Raw genomic sequence first — 14,315 nt, forward strand, 5'->3', positions numbered from 1 at the left:
GCCAAAACAGCCAGTGTGTAAATATTAGCCTAGTTCCAAAAAACTTTTTATAAAAAGCCTAAATTAGCCAGAACAGCTAGCATGTAGCTGATATATTTGCTAAACTCCAAAATGGTAAAAAATCTTGGTAAATGCCAAAATAGTCCAAAAAGCTAGCAGAATACCAATTTTTAAAACTTTAAAACTGTAACTTTTGAACATTAACATGAATAAAAACAGGCATGAATATTATTCTAGAATAAATCAACTTAAACATTAGATAACTTTTAATATTTTACTCTCCGTGAAATATATTTTCTCAAAGTTTTCATAAAAGTTAGAAATGAGAGCAATATAACATCAGACCATTAATAACACAAAAATAAAATGATCTGGAGGGCCAGATCGTCGGATCTGGCCCCCGTGCCTTGACTTTAACACGTGTCATCTAGCGTGGAGGATGCTGAAGACAGGCTTAGATGGAGGAAACTGATTCGCTGTGGCGACCCCTGAAGGGAAAAGCCGAAAGGAAAAGAAGAAGAAGATCTAGCAGCTTTGATGCTAATTAATATAATGCTATTTAATATATTTTTTATGTAGAGTACATTTTTCAAAGTTATTTCATGTTTAAGTTGATTTATTCTGGAAAACCACAAGACATTTTTCATGTTTTTTTTTTTTTTTTTTTTAACTTGTCCTGTCCAACAGCTGAGCCAACAGATGTGGGCTGAGAGCTTCTTGTGTTGGGCAGATTTTACTGTCACAACAGGGATTTATTGAGTATAAACCCCTGTTGTATTTAATGCTAAACTTTATTTATATTGATTATGTTTTATTTTATTTATTTATTTTTCTTTGTCGTTGGACCGGACGGAAAAAGGGAAGAGGGTGGAGGAGGGGTGGGGGGGAAGATAAGATGGCAACAGAGGGAAGCAACATCATAAAACAACCAGGACTAGGTGATAAACTAGAATGGGCGGGGCCTGTCTACACACACACTCTATAGTTACACACACACTTGTTGGCCAAAATAGTCTCTACATTTAAACTAAACATACTCACATATACTATACATATACTACACATGTCAACTGTAACAGCAGCTCACACACTCCATCATACAAACCCATTCAGATAAAGACTTTCATTCTGTCACACAAACGGTTAGTGCTAAGGTGAGCTGACACCTGTGCTCAGGTGAGTGAATATGTTTCACTGAGGTGGATGGTGGCATTTTTCATGTTAATCTGAAGCTTCTGTTTTCAAAATCTCCTCTGAGGGGGCGTGGCTTTTGGAGCTGGACAGCTCCGCCCCTGAACCCTCCCCCCTGTCTGATTATGATAGCTCTGTGTCTCGCTAGCTTGAATCTTCACTGCTGCTACATCTAAACGCCAAGCAATATGGGTAATGTCCAGCCATATGGTTCTGATGTCGACTTCCATTAACTATAAAATTGCACAAACATATTTAATGGAAACGCGAGGGTGACATTCAGAGGACTGTGCAGAAATGACATTGTGTCACCTCCCACCGCGGCTGTCATGATGCTTTGTTCTAATGAAACAGTCGGATTTCCCTGGTCTGCACTAGTTCTAAGTCAGGCGCCACCTGAGGCGGCCCACCGGACGGGCCTTGTGGATCCAAAGTCATCATCAAGGTACAGATGTGCAAGTAAACAAAAAAGTGGATCAGAAGAGGATTTAGATTTAAACTGCAGACGCTCCATAAAGATTTCTAACGAGGATGATTAGAAAGAAACACCAACCCATAGGGTCCAAAGTGTGATTGGTCATTGTTGTCTACCTTTGTGTTAACCCTTAATACCTTAAAACAACTTACATTTGTCTTATTTGGTATCTTTTTTTTTATCTTCCCAAAGTAACTTTTCACAGTTTTCATGGCCATGTTTACAAACTGCATTCAAACCAAATTGTCAAATGTTTTTTTTTTAGTTTTTTTTTTTTACTGCTTTTCCTAGAAGAGTTTTCAAAACATCATAGAGACATAAATCAGCTATTGGCCAAAAACAAATATTTTCAGCTGTGCTCACAGAATCTTCTCCAAAGAATGTTTAAATTTTGACCAGAAACCACTATTAAAGTAGAAAAGTAGGAATGTTCTAGCTGCTTTTCTTCACAACTCTTCATTTTCACAGTAGGATCCCTCTTTAAGTTTTTTACCCAATAGGATAAGGCTGATTCCACACTTTTTGGTTGTACGAGCTGTCAGCATTTCTGAAACAAATGTGCATCGGGTCTGCACCGTACAGGAAAACCAGTCGAAAATAATAATGCTAGAGATTTATCACAAGTCCTGGACGTAAAACAGAAATGGACACTCAGCACATCTTTGATGGGCAGTAAAAGCAGGTCAAGTGATCTGAATGCATCTTAACTTCTGAGCATTAAAGCTGTTAGAGCATCAATAGAGCCCATTTTACTATTATTGTGTAAATATTTTAGGATTCTGCTTCCTATTCCTAACCTTATTAACTGGATCTTTGTTATGCTAGAGCAAAGGAGAACTGATGCAGTGAGCTGTTATCAAAACACCACAGGTCCAAGACTCAGGCTGGCATTAAAGAACTGGATCAGTGAGGCTGAAGCTGGGGCTTATTTTATTAAGACCTCAACATACAAAAAGCTCCAGAAACTGGATGAAAATTTGTGTACACACAACGTATTACAGCTCAGCCAGCAAGGCCAAGTGGACCCCGTATGGTTTCAAAGTGGGGAGAAAATGTGGACCCCTGATGTCTTTGTCCAAAGTTTCCGTGGTGCCCCACTTGGGTTTACCCACATCGGCTGAATCTCAGTGGGTCAATTGGCTCGCTACAATAGCCAGCTGCACAATGGACAGTGGAGCTTGCTACAGTAAAGCTTGCTACAGTGGAGCTTGCTACTTTGCTAGAGTAGAGCTTGCTACAGTGGAGCTTGCTAGCTCAATACAGTGAAGCATGCTACAGTGAAGGTCACTACAGTAGAGCTCACTAGCTCGAAACGGCTGAGCTCATTACAGCGGAGCATGTTACAGTGGAGCTCCCTACAGTAGAGCTCGCTAGCATGCTACAGTGGAGCTAGCTAGTTTGCTACAGTGGAGCTTGCAAGCTCGAAACAGCTGCTCTCATTACAGAGGAATTGGCTGGCTCAATAGCGGAGCTCGATACAGAAGAGCTCGCTAGCCCGCTACAGTGGATTTTATTTTGTGATTATTTGCAGATAAGTGGTTGCCAAATGACGTAACAAAAAAAATTGCAAACAATCATGATTCATTTTTCCCCAGGTATGTGATTAATTTGTTAAATTTTTGAATCAATTCCAAGCCCTAATTTGTTTTGTTTGCTCCTTATTCACAATTTAAAAAAAATACATTTAAATTTGAGCTTAATTTTCCACATATGTTCTCCAACATCTAAAAAAATGCTACAAGAACACGTTTGATAAACCAAAAACACAATTTTCATCAGAGATGTCTTCAATTAAACTGAAAATCTGACTCACAACAGACTCACAAATCTGTTAAAAAAAATAGTTGTTTTACTTAAATCTTGAACAAGATCAATGATTAATATAATAGAGCTGAAGTGATACACTGATTTGCACTACAGACAAAATTACACTTTAGAGCCCTTGATAAACTCAAAAATTCATGTTTTATCTTTCTTTTAAGCCAGTGGAACCCTGTTATGATCTGTAGCGCTCCCCTGTGGCCTGTTTGGCTTAAAACAGTTTGAGATATTCCAACAGAGACAAAAAAAAAAATGATGGACAGTCATTCAGGGAAGTAGGTTGGAGACAAAGTATTGCTCAAAAACAGCATGATGAGGGTTTGATTTTTAAACCATGTTCGTTTCTAAATAATTACCATTATGACAAGACATGTAGCCAAAAAAAAAACAAAAAAAAAAAAACAACACCATTGAAGATGCTTTAAAGTGGTCCTGCAGATGGTAAAACTCAGCATTGGTAAAAAGCTTCGTCTTAGCTCACCTCCTAAAAGTGACAGCTGAAAGGCAAAGCGGTTGTAAAAAGGAGCTTCTTTCAACTAGTTTATGGACCCCAGTAAGCATCTGGGTGTATTTATTCCTTGAAAATTAATTTATTTACCAATTCATCCCATAAATAACCAACAGCCAGCCAGCTAACTCCCCAGTCAAGTGCTGGCGCCTCGGCTGCTCACGTCTGACTCACAGCTGGAGAACACAACAGTTGTGTAAGATGCTACAACCTACTTCTGTTTTTTATCTCCTCTTAATAAAAAGAAATCTGGATCAAGTTGTCACATTTTTGTGTTTACACAGTTTGTCTTCTGTGGTAATTTGGTTGAAGGAGGATTTCTAATAACTGTAATTGATCCTCCGGTTCAAACACAGCCGAGGAAGGACCTGCTCATCCAGACAAATACAGACAGCAGCTCAGCAAAAGCCTTCCATCTGCTAAAATTCATGAATCCTAAAGAAATCCTTTTCTTGACTTTTTAAGCTCGGTTTCACTTCTTGCACAATTTGCTTTGCGCGCAGCTGCAGAGTCAACAGAGAGAGGGGATTCTGGCAGCCGTTCCTGTGTGCAGGAGGGAGGAAACTTTGTGAAAGTCTGTGAGGACATGCAGACAGGTCAGTCACCTCAATGAAACTCGTACAACGGCTGTCTGCTGGCAGAGTGGGGGGGCAGGAGAGGGCATTGTGACCGCTGGAAACGCATGCAGTGTGAAAAAACAAAAGCGACCCAGAACTCAAGTCCACCTTCTCAGGTCATTTTATCCCTGATTAAACAGGCTAATAAGTTTTCTGGTGGTTCCTTTGAGGGAGGATCGGCTACACTTTACAATGCTGCTAATAAAAACGGCATCCAAAGTCGGCCGTCTCTGGACTTTAAACGAAAGCCGTTTGATATCAAAGAAAAAAACCTTTATAGAGCTAGAATTCAACTGTCTCACTTACTCCATGGTTTTCTTCCACTCTAACTGAACATGACAGACAGACGGATGCCCTCCTGAGGTTATGCCGACACTGGAGCGGATTTCAGGACTGACATCATACAGCCTCTCCACAGAACCGTCCGTGTCCGTGTTTGACGGCTAAAACACGACCACCAGACTGAAGAACTTCTTTAGTAGAAACACCTCATCGCGTGGGAGTGCCGTTGTTTCCAGAGAAAAATACAGTCTCACTATCTGCATCTCAGTCTCAGTCCCAGCTGCCCTTACGGGTAGATATGTGCCGTCTGCGGCAAAAAAGACTCCAACATAATACGATGTGTATCGCGATATTTCCCAAGACTGTACCAGAACAATTTTCCCCTTTTTTTTAAGATTGATTTTTATTTTATTTTATTTTTCCAATAAAATACAAATAAAAATCATTCTACACAAGAGTATAACTTGAATTGAATCAACCTGAATTTTAATGTCTTTCATTGTAATAAAATGGTAAAATGACTTTTATTTAATGATCACAGCATTAAGCACAGCTCATAAACAAGTTGCTTTTATCCAGAAATGCATGCTGCTTTTCTTTTGGTAAATTAACAAACATTTGTTTTTAAGGGAACAGTCAATATTGTCTGATTTCCACAACTAAATATTTTCCAGTATAAGAAAAAATAGAATGAATGTTCCTTAATTAATATGCTTCTAAAAGTGTGATTGCAAGATTGCTAAATCTAGCATTTAAACCACATGTGTCAAAGTCATGGCCCGGGGGCCGAATGCGGCCCTCCGAGTAATTCTCTCCGGCCCTCCAGATCATTTTATTTTATTGTTATTAATGACCAGATGTTATCTTGCACTTATTTGTAACTTGTATAATTTTGAAAAAATATATTTTTATGGAGAGTAAAATATTGAAAGTTATTTAAGGTTTAAGTTGATTTATTCTGGAATAATATTCCTGCCTTTTTATTATTCATAATTATGTGTAAAAGTTACAGTTTTAAAGTTTTAAAAATTGTCATTCTGCTAGCTTTTTGGACTATTCTGGCATTTACTAAGATTTTTAGAGTTTGGCTAATATTTCAGCTACATGCTGAAGACATAAATATGCTGATATATTTATTATTTTCCCAGTAAACACTGGTTGTCTTTTAGCAGTTGTTTCCTCTAACAACCACTAGAGGGCGCTGGATCTAGGTTAAAGCATTTGATACTGACAGTGGCAGAACATGTTCGTCCAAAACAAACATGGAAGAGAATCTGATTGATTTCTCTTAAACTTAGATATTTTTCTTAAAAGATTTATTTATGGATTTATTTTAGCTACACTGGGCTTGGCGGATTTGTTCTGAAGTCTTCCTGTTTTATGACTCCATTCAGATTTCATTCAGGTATTTGATGAGTTCATGGTCTCAACTACTAAAACCCTACTGGCTTTACCAGCACTCCCAAAAAACAACTTCCTCCCCAGAATGCACCTGTTAAATGGGAAGAATGGTATGTGTGCTCTATTTTTCATGTCTGCTTTCACTTTAGTCACGCAGTGGTATTTATCAAATATGAAGCAGGATGTTTTGCATTTGCATGTCTAAAAGCCAGGTGCAAACCAACACAACAACCCAACAAATGCTGCAGTCACTGTTTTAATTTGAAGACCAAGAACAGAGGCAAAAAAACATCATTTCATCCATTTACCTTCTAAACCCATTTGGTTCTGAGCAGAGCTACAGGGATGCTGGAGCCTACCCTCTACTGACAGATGAGGACAGAGCACATCCTGGACACCCAATGAGAGATAGACACCCACACACTCAAGTTCACACTGGGGGGACAATTTAGAGTCAACAATGAACGTATAGAGACACAGTTATGACTTCTGTTTATTTAAATACTTTGACTGGTATGAGTGGTGTTGCATTGGTCAGGATTAGAATGGGTTGATAAAATCGATTAATTGATTTGAATCGATTTAAGCTTAATAGATTCTATTTGATTCTAAAAGGTATAGATCGATTTACCACATGAAGCTAAAGACCGCTAGCTTGATGCTAACGTTAAATGGAATTTCCCATGGGACGGCTAATGCTAACACTCGGTCAACCTAAACATATTTCTGACTAAATGATCTTTATAATCTCATCTTCATTTATCTAACAAGAGTGATCCACATAGCAAATCCCCATTCAAGAAAAGCCTATTTTGGTTCAGTTCAGCAGCTCAGAGACATAAATACAATAACATTCATACAGAAGTCTTTATCTCCTTATTTCACTAATAAAACAAAAACTGAATTATGTGTCGTAATTATTGTATTATAATTAGGTATGATTTTCTAATCTCAAGTTCATGGAGGACGACGAAGGGATAAGGACGTTACAACAATCCAGACGGGAGGTTTCCTCTAACAAACAATGGAGATTGAAATGTTTCCGTCTCCTGGAGTCGTGGAATTGACAGGAAGTCATTGGAACTTATGCAGCAGTGTTTTTAATGTCCAGGTACAAGCAGAGAGGTGATTCAGATGTACTCAAGTCGAATCCCAAGCCTCCTTCCTGCTCTTGTGGACGCGTGCATCCATGTGCCCCTTTCTCCCTTGGAGAGATTTTAGTTCTTTTTGCAAATAATTGGGCTTAAAATAGTAGATAAGTATCAGCAATAAGAGAAACGAAAAATCTAACTAACTGGATTCAAAAGATTTTTTCAGACTCAAATAGAAGCTCATGAACAACAACAACAAAATGGCGAAAAAATATGATGACAAGAGTCTCTGCAATGACATGTTAATCACTTCTGTTTGGGTTAACTTCTGTTTAATTTCTGTGAGGCGCTTGGTTAAAACTGAGATTTAAATATTAAAGCTGTCTCTTTAGAACCGGAGAAGGGATTTTATAGACAAACTGGTGTGTGTGTGTTAAGGTGCATTCACACTGACGCGCTCTGAGGTGAATTGAAGCCCTGCGGCGCTCGATTTGAGCGGCGAGGTGCGAATCATAAATGCGAAATGTAAATACCTGAAGTTTGACAGGTCGGTGCGTCGCATCAGACAATCAGGAACTTTTCCAGTGACTGTATCAGCGGGTAGAATGCCATTTCTATTACAAGCGTTTATGTCCTGTCAGCGGTTCTCTGGTTGCAGCCGGACAGCCTCCTGGACCAGCGGGGCGCGCCCGCTCCACACACCGGGAGAGAGAGAGCCACGGGAGTGTTGACACCGGAGCACGGGGCAGGAACCGGGCAACGCGGGACGGAAACCGATTGGAGGAGGGTTTTAAAGCTCTAAAAATTGGCATTCTGTTAACTTTTTGGACTATGTTAGCATTTACTAAGATTTTTCAAGGCTATTTTGGAGTTTAGCTAAAATTTACGTGTTGCCTGTCTTGGCTAATTTAGGCTTTTCCCAGAGAATCTGACTACAGGGAAAAAATATGGCACCCAAAAATGAATTACCAGAAGTCCCTCCCCACTTTTTTTTCCCTTTTATTGACCTTTTTTACCGTTTTTTTCTTGTGATACAGTATTACTGAGAAAAAAGCTGTATTTTGCAGCCCCGATCAGAACAAAACTGTTACAGTTTATTCACATTCAAAGGGATTAAGGCTGATAGTTCTGAAAAGGTTTTAAAATATCATTTTAAAAGGGATTTCTAAAGTTTAGGAAATTTTCCTTTATGCAACAGGCTCAAGTTACTATTTCCGCTTCCGGTTATAGATTGATTCTGACGGCGTCTTACATGTTAGCAGAGGCCCCTCGCTTTTTTTCCAGTTTTTTAGGCAATTGTGAAGTTCAGCTAATGTTTCAGCTAGTAGCTAGCTATTTTGGCTACTTTTGGCTTTTTAGGTTTTTGGTCTATTTTGAAGTTAAGCTGATCTTTTAGCATTATACTAGCAGTGTTTAGACATTTTACCAGTTTTTAAGTCTAATTTGGTGTTTAGCTAGTATATAAGCAAGCTATCAGCTTCAGCATCTTCAGCTGCCAAATTCAGCTTCCAGCATTCACACTAGCATTATCACAGGTAATGCTATATATCTAGTTCATAATTAGGTTAAAAAGTTGCTCTTTGAAAATGTTAAAAAAGTCGTTTTATTGTGTTCAATAAATGTTTATCCTGTTTGTCCTGCGACCTAAGATCTGTTTTGGATTTTGGCCCCTTGTGCGATTAAGTTTGACACTCCTGATCTACAAGTATTTCCAGCATTCTAGATAGTTCTTCATGTCAAAATGATTGATTCCAATCAAACGTGTGGTACATGGAAGCATTTGTTACAATTAGATGAAGTTTTTCAAGCCGATGTGCACGTTCTATTCTAATCCAGTAATTTGATCCGATCATAGACATTTTGCAAATGTAAATGCAGCTACTGTTCACAGAACTGTTTTTAAAATGTGCTTTTTGACCCGCAGACCTTCGGTCCTCTACAAGTAACATCACTATTTTTAATTTCTTTGTTTTCATCGATCACCAGTTTATTAAAGGAACTTTACGCTAAAGCTTTGTTTGAAAACGTAAGTGAGATGCAAGAAATCTGCTTTTGAGCCATTAAGTTTCAGAATATTATGTCAGTAAACATCAACAAAGTCGACAAGTTTATCTACATCAGGGCTGCATGATTGATGGCATAGGAACGAGCAGCATTTCCCTTTCAGACGGCGTGTCATCTATGACTCACTGGAGTTGAGGAGGATCATGGCCTTCAGGCAGACGTACTCCTCTCTCTGCAGCTTGAGCTCACGAAACCTAGAGGTGGCCGCCAGCAACATGTCGAAGATCTCCATGATGCCCTCCACGCACTGTCCCTCCTCCCTGAAGAGACACAGCAGAGGGGGGCTATCAGGACAACAACGTGGAGGCAGAAAAATGTCACAAACGACACCATAAGACTTTAAGAGTTACCATCAAGCAAAACATTATTCATCATTTCAATAAAAAACAATCACATTGGATGTATTTTCTGGAGTTATAGTTAAAAAAAAGAAAATCTTTCATATTAATCCAAACAAATTGACTGCAAAGCTACACTAGAACTCATTTTTGTTGCCTGTTTTTTATTTCACACTTATCTGTTACAAAGCGTTAAGCTGATTTTAAAAGAGCTCTCAGCTCCACAATGTTTGATCTCTGAGGTTTGATGCTTTGAGCTATGATGTTAGCATGTTGTTGCTAGCATATTAGCATGATGTTAGCAAGAACCAAAGTTTTAACAATCTAATTAAGGCTCCTCAGAGATCATTTAAAAGTTAGAAAACATTTATAACTTGTTTTATTAACTTATCCAACTCTTTAAGTTCGTAAAGATTTGCACAAATCCGACACAAAGAGACACTTTTTACCACGTTAGAATCAGCTGATTCACAGTGTAAACGGGTAACGTTATAGGATCAAAAACCATCTATCATTTAGATGTCTCCAGTGCAGAAGTTAAGGAGCTACTTCGTTTTGCACCATTAAACCAAACAACATTTTGAAAATCAAACAGTGTGATTTCCCAAATTTGTATTTTAAATCCTGTCTCTCACAGTTAAAGTGTATCTATGATGAGCATTACAAACCTTTATCTTTTTAATTTGGACAACTTATAGAATCTGTGACAAACAAATGCTTCTGTAAGAATGAGAATCTGCACATCTGCTGTGGTTGACAGTCTGATTTAGACCAACAAACAAACAAATATACATCTGAAAACAGGAAGAGAGGCTGAAGCATTAAACACTGTGAGTGGAAATTCCAAAATCATGGCCCCAGAGGACAGATGTGGATCCAGGACGTGTCCACGGAGAACAGGCTGCAGCAGGCGCTCCACAGAGAAAACAAGACTGTTTTGAAAACACGTCAAGGCTAAGCTAAGCCTATAGCGATAGTTTCCGTGGCAGTGAGGAGAGAAAGGTCAGCTGCAAACATCATCCCTCACATGCATGCCCACTAACAAACCCAGGCTTCATTCGCTTCTTCACACAGGTGCAGTTAAAACAAGCCACGATTAGTCGACTAATCGACTATTAAAACAATCGATTAGTCGTTACTTTATATTATATAGAGTCAGAGTGAAGTAAAGTTGTTGTGAGGGTTCAGCACCAAAAAAATGCACTTTTTTATATTTCAGTCAATGAGAGCAACACTCTATTTTTGTGAAAAATAATTCCTTATTTCAGATGCCGACCTCATTAAATTGTGTGATTGTTTAGTAAACATTCACACTGTAGCGATTCTTCTGCTCCTTTCTGTATGTTTTTCGGGACATAAAAACTCAAACTTTCAGCAATTTCAGCAATCTTGGTATCAAAACGTTCATCTCATTCAGAACATTACTGCTTGTATTTTTGGTATCCATAAACTTTACAGTTTTTGAAATATTGAGCAAAATATGTCCCATAGGAAATGAACAAGAAAGTCTTCAAATTTATAAATTTTTAAGTAGATTAGGAACAAGATTTTTAATGTATTTATGGGCTATGTTATAAAATATTTTATAGTTATTAGTTTAGTTAACATTTTGAAACATGCAAAGGTTTTTGGCTAATTTATTATTTGTTATTTATTATTTGTTATTTTGAGTTTTTTTAGGCTAATTTAGAGTTTAGCTTCTATCTTAGCAACATGCTAACATTTTTGACCAATTTAGTTTACTGAGTAGATATTTTTGCAATATTTGCATGTATTAGGGAATTTTAATCAGTTATTGAGAAATTTTTCTGAAATTTAGGCCAACTTCAGCGCTCTGTCTTAGGTCTTTAATGAAATTTCCAGTCTTTTGGCAATTTTAACATTTTGCATATAGCTGTTGCATTTTCAGTAAATCCCTGCAGCAGTTAAAGTCAATTGTGTCACCATTTTCAATAAAAAACTTCAGCATCTTCAGCGACTACTTCCACCTACATTAGCATTATCACAGGTAACGCAACTTCTCCAGTTTAATGAAGGACAGAGGCTGCAGGATTTATTAAAAGTTTAATAAACTATCATCTAATTGTCTTTATTTTTAGTTAGTTTAAAGCTAATCACGGTTAACATGTATGCTTTACATCCACTTTGCGTATGACCTGATTAGTCGACTAATTGTAAAAAATAGTCAGTGATTACTCGACTACTAAAATAATCTTTTGTGGCAGCACTAATTGCAGTTAGATAAAAAAACATATGCTTTGCTTTTCCATTGTTACAGAGACACAGCCTAAAAAAACAAACAAAAAAAGTCTAAATATCAAAGACATTTGTTCAGCTTTAACCTGAAATAAAGAAAGCCCACATGAGTTATGCTTTGCTCCTAGAGCGTCTCAGCTGTGGTGGAGGGACAGGTGAAGGAGAAGGTCCACCACTTTGATCTGAAACTAGTCATGAACTTTAACTCTGGAAAGAGAAGAATCCGTCACTAGCTTGATGACACAGAGGATCTTAAATTCCTGATGAAACAGATGAGTTACACGATCATAATGAGGATGATTAGTGGCAGCAAATGGAAATATGGAGATCTCTTTTCTATGGGTGACGTCACATTCTCTTGGTCCAGTTCTCAAATATAGTCATGTGCTCAACAGTCCCTGGTTAAAATGAGTCACTTAACTATCCCTGCAGCTTCTGGTTGGTGGTTATCAGACCTGCTGGCCCGTGTAGGTAGGAGCATGGGGCCAACCTTCCTCCAGAGGCAGAGGTTCAGTTGTAATGTTTTCTACTGCGGTCAGTGAGCTGCTGTTAGCTCAGCCGTGGTTCTAACATCACTCCTCTTTGTTCATAACTGTGTCTGATCTGCAGGAAAATAAAGGTAAAAATGATCAAATGAATTGAAAACTGTTGCCAAAAATATGAAAGTGACTATTTCCACGTAATGTCATAAAATAAGTTCTTCCAGAGATGATTTTTTTTACTTGGCCGCTCTTATTTTGAAAGCTGAAACTACGTGGCTGATAGTTGCTCTTAACATTTTCACTGAACCAAACCATTCCTGTTTTTACAATTATCCTCTAAAATATCCGTAGAACAACAAGTACATTTATCCTGATTAAAATGTGTTCGGTCAATGCAGAGATGTGAGTCTTTGCTGAAGGTATTTCTTTCAGTTTTTGTGCTGATCGAACTAAAAAGACGTGCAAATAACATCAACCAATATAGAACTGTTAGAATAAAATCTGCTCAAATGAAAGGTTAATATGCTTTTTGTATTTAGATTTGTGAACGATCTCAGACAGGAAATGAAAATACATTTCAGCAGGACATTCATAAATAAATATTGTACATTTTTCTGTTGAAATTGGTAAGATTACCTTTGATTATTTATGTAAAATTGTGTTAAACAGCATTCAGCTGTTTGGTTTCCTGGTCTAAATCCAATAACCAGAAGTTGCATGAGACGTTCTCGGCTCTGTCCCCATTTTGTCTGACGTCACTGTGAAAAGGGTCAATCAAACTTGCAATCTTCTGATCAGAGGTTGGCCGCTCTACCTCAGTGCCAAAGCCACCCCATCCTCTGAAGTGATATAACACTAAGGTTCTTTAAAAGAATTAAAAATAAAATAAAATAGATTCTTTATTAGTATTCTAAAATTATTCTGGAAGAGTCACAATCATGAATGTGAGTTCTGTCCTTCCACATTCATTCAGGTGCTGGAAATCCCTCAAAATGCTTAATTTATTTGATTTCATTTGTAAAGTTTAAAAGTGTCTCACACTCTACTGGGAGTCACGGCTGTCTCAGCAAATAATGAACGGATTCATGAAGGATTTTGGACGACACTAAATTAATTCACATTAGTCTGAAACAAACTGAAATTTGAGTGTTCTTCATTTAGTTTGAAAACAGATTTATTGTAAATAATAATGTCCTGATATGTTTTCTAATGTGCTTACAAATTAGTGCTAGGCATCTAATTCTGATTTCCATTCATTACACAACTACAGTGAGATTTAGAAATGGTAGATCTTAGACGGACGAGAGAAAAGTTTTTCTAGACAAACGCATGTACATGTACAATTTGAAATAAGCTCAATAAGTTTTTATTTGATTAAATTTTTGTTTGTTGTATTTATGAAATGTTTCTAGATCGATTGTGTATCTGTTCCATATTTCCATTTATCTCAAGAATAGCTGCGGGAATTGTGGCTGCAACACATAACAAAGGAGGAGAAAGAACGTAACATGTAGTAAACAAACAGAGAAACGAGCAGATAATGAGGAGAGCGAATGAGAGTCTTCCAGGCAGACAGACGGAGTCTGTGCAGAGTTGAAGGTCAGCATGAGAAGAGATAAAAGATTTTGGCTGGAAAATGAGAACATGGAGATGACTTTATGACAAATGCTGCGTTTATGTCCGGTAGGCGGATCCTCACCCCCCCACGTCATGGTTTGATTATCAGATCATGACAGGTGGGGCGATTCAACCGCCAGCAGCGTCCAGACAAACACACTGCAGCTGTTGA

The 14,315-nt window shown here is 37.9% G+C and overlaps 1 protein-coding gene across 4 annotated transcripts in view; it reads right to left on the bottom strand.

The window, feature by feature from the left end:
- LOC112142788 (estrogen receptor beta) overlaps positions 1–14,315 on the bottom strand; it is a 60,838-nt gene that overhangs the window by 4,901 nt on the left and 41,622 nt on the right. For all 4 annotated transcript variants that reach the window (XM_024266371.2, XM_024266365.2, XM_024266378.2 and 1 more), the window contains exon 7: positions 9,577–9,710. In XM_024266371.2, the coding sequence (XP_024122139.1) occupies positions 9,577–9,710 (134 nt within the window). The remainder of the gene's footprint in view (positions 1–9,576; positions 9,711–14,315) is intronic.

Source organism: Oryzias melastigma, linkage group LG22, assembly GCF_002922805.2.
Source record: "Oryzias melastigma strain HK-1 linkage group LG22, ASM292280v2, whole genome shotgun sequence".
NCBI classification, from domain to species: Eukaryota; Metazoa; Chordata; class Actinopteri; order Beloniformes; family Adrianichthyidae; genus Oryzias; species Oryzias melastigma.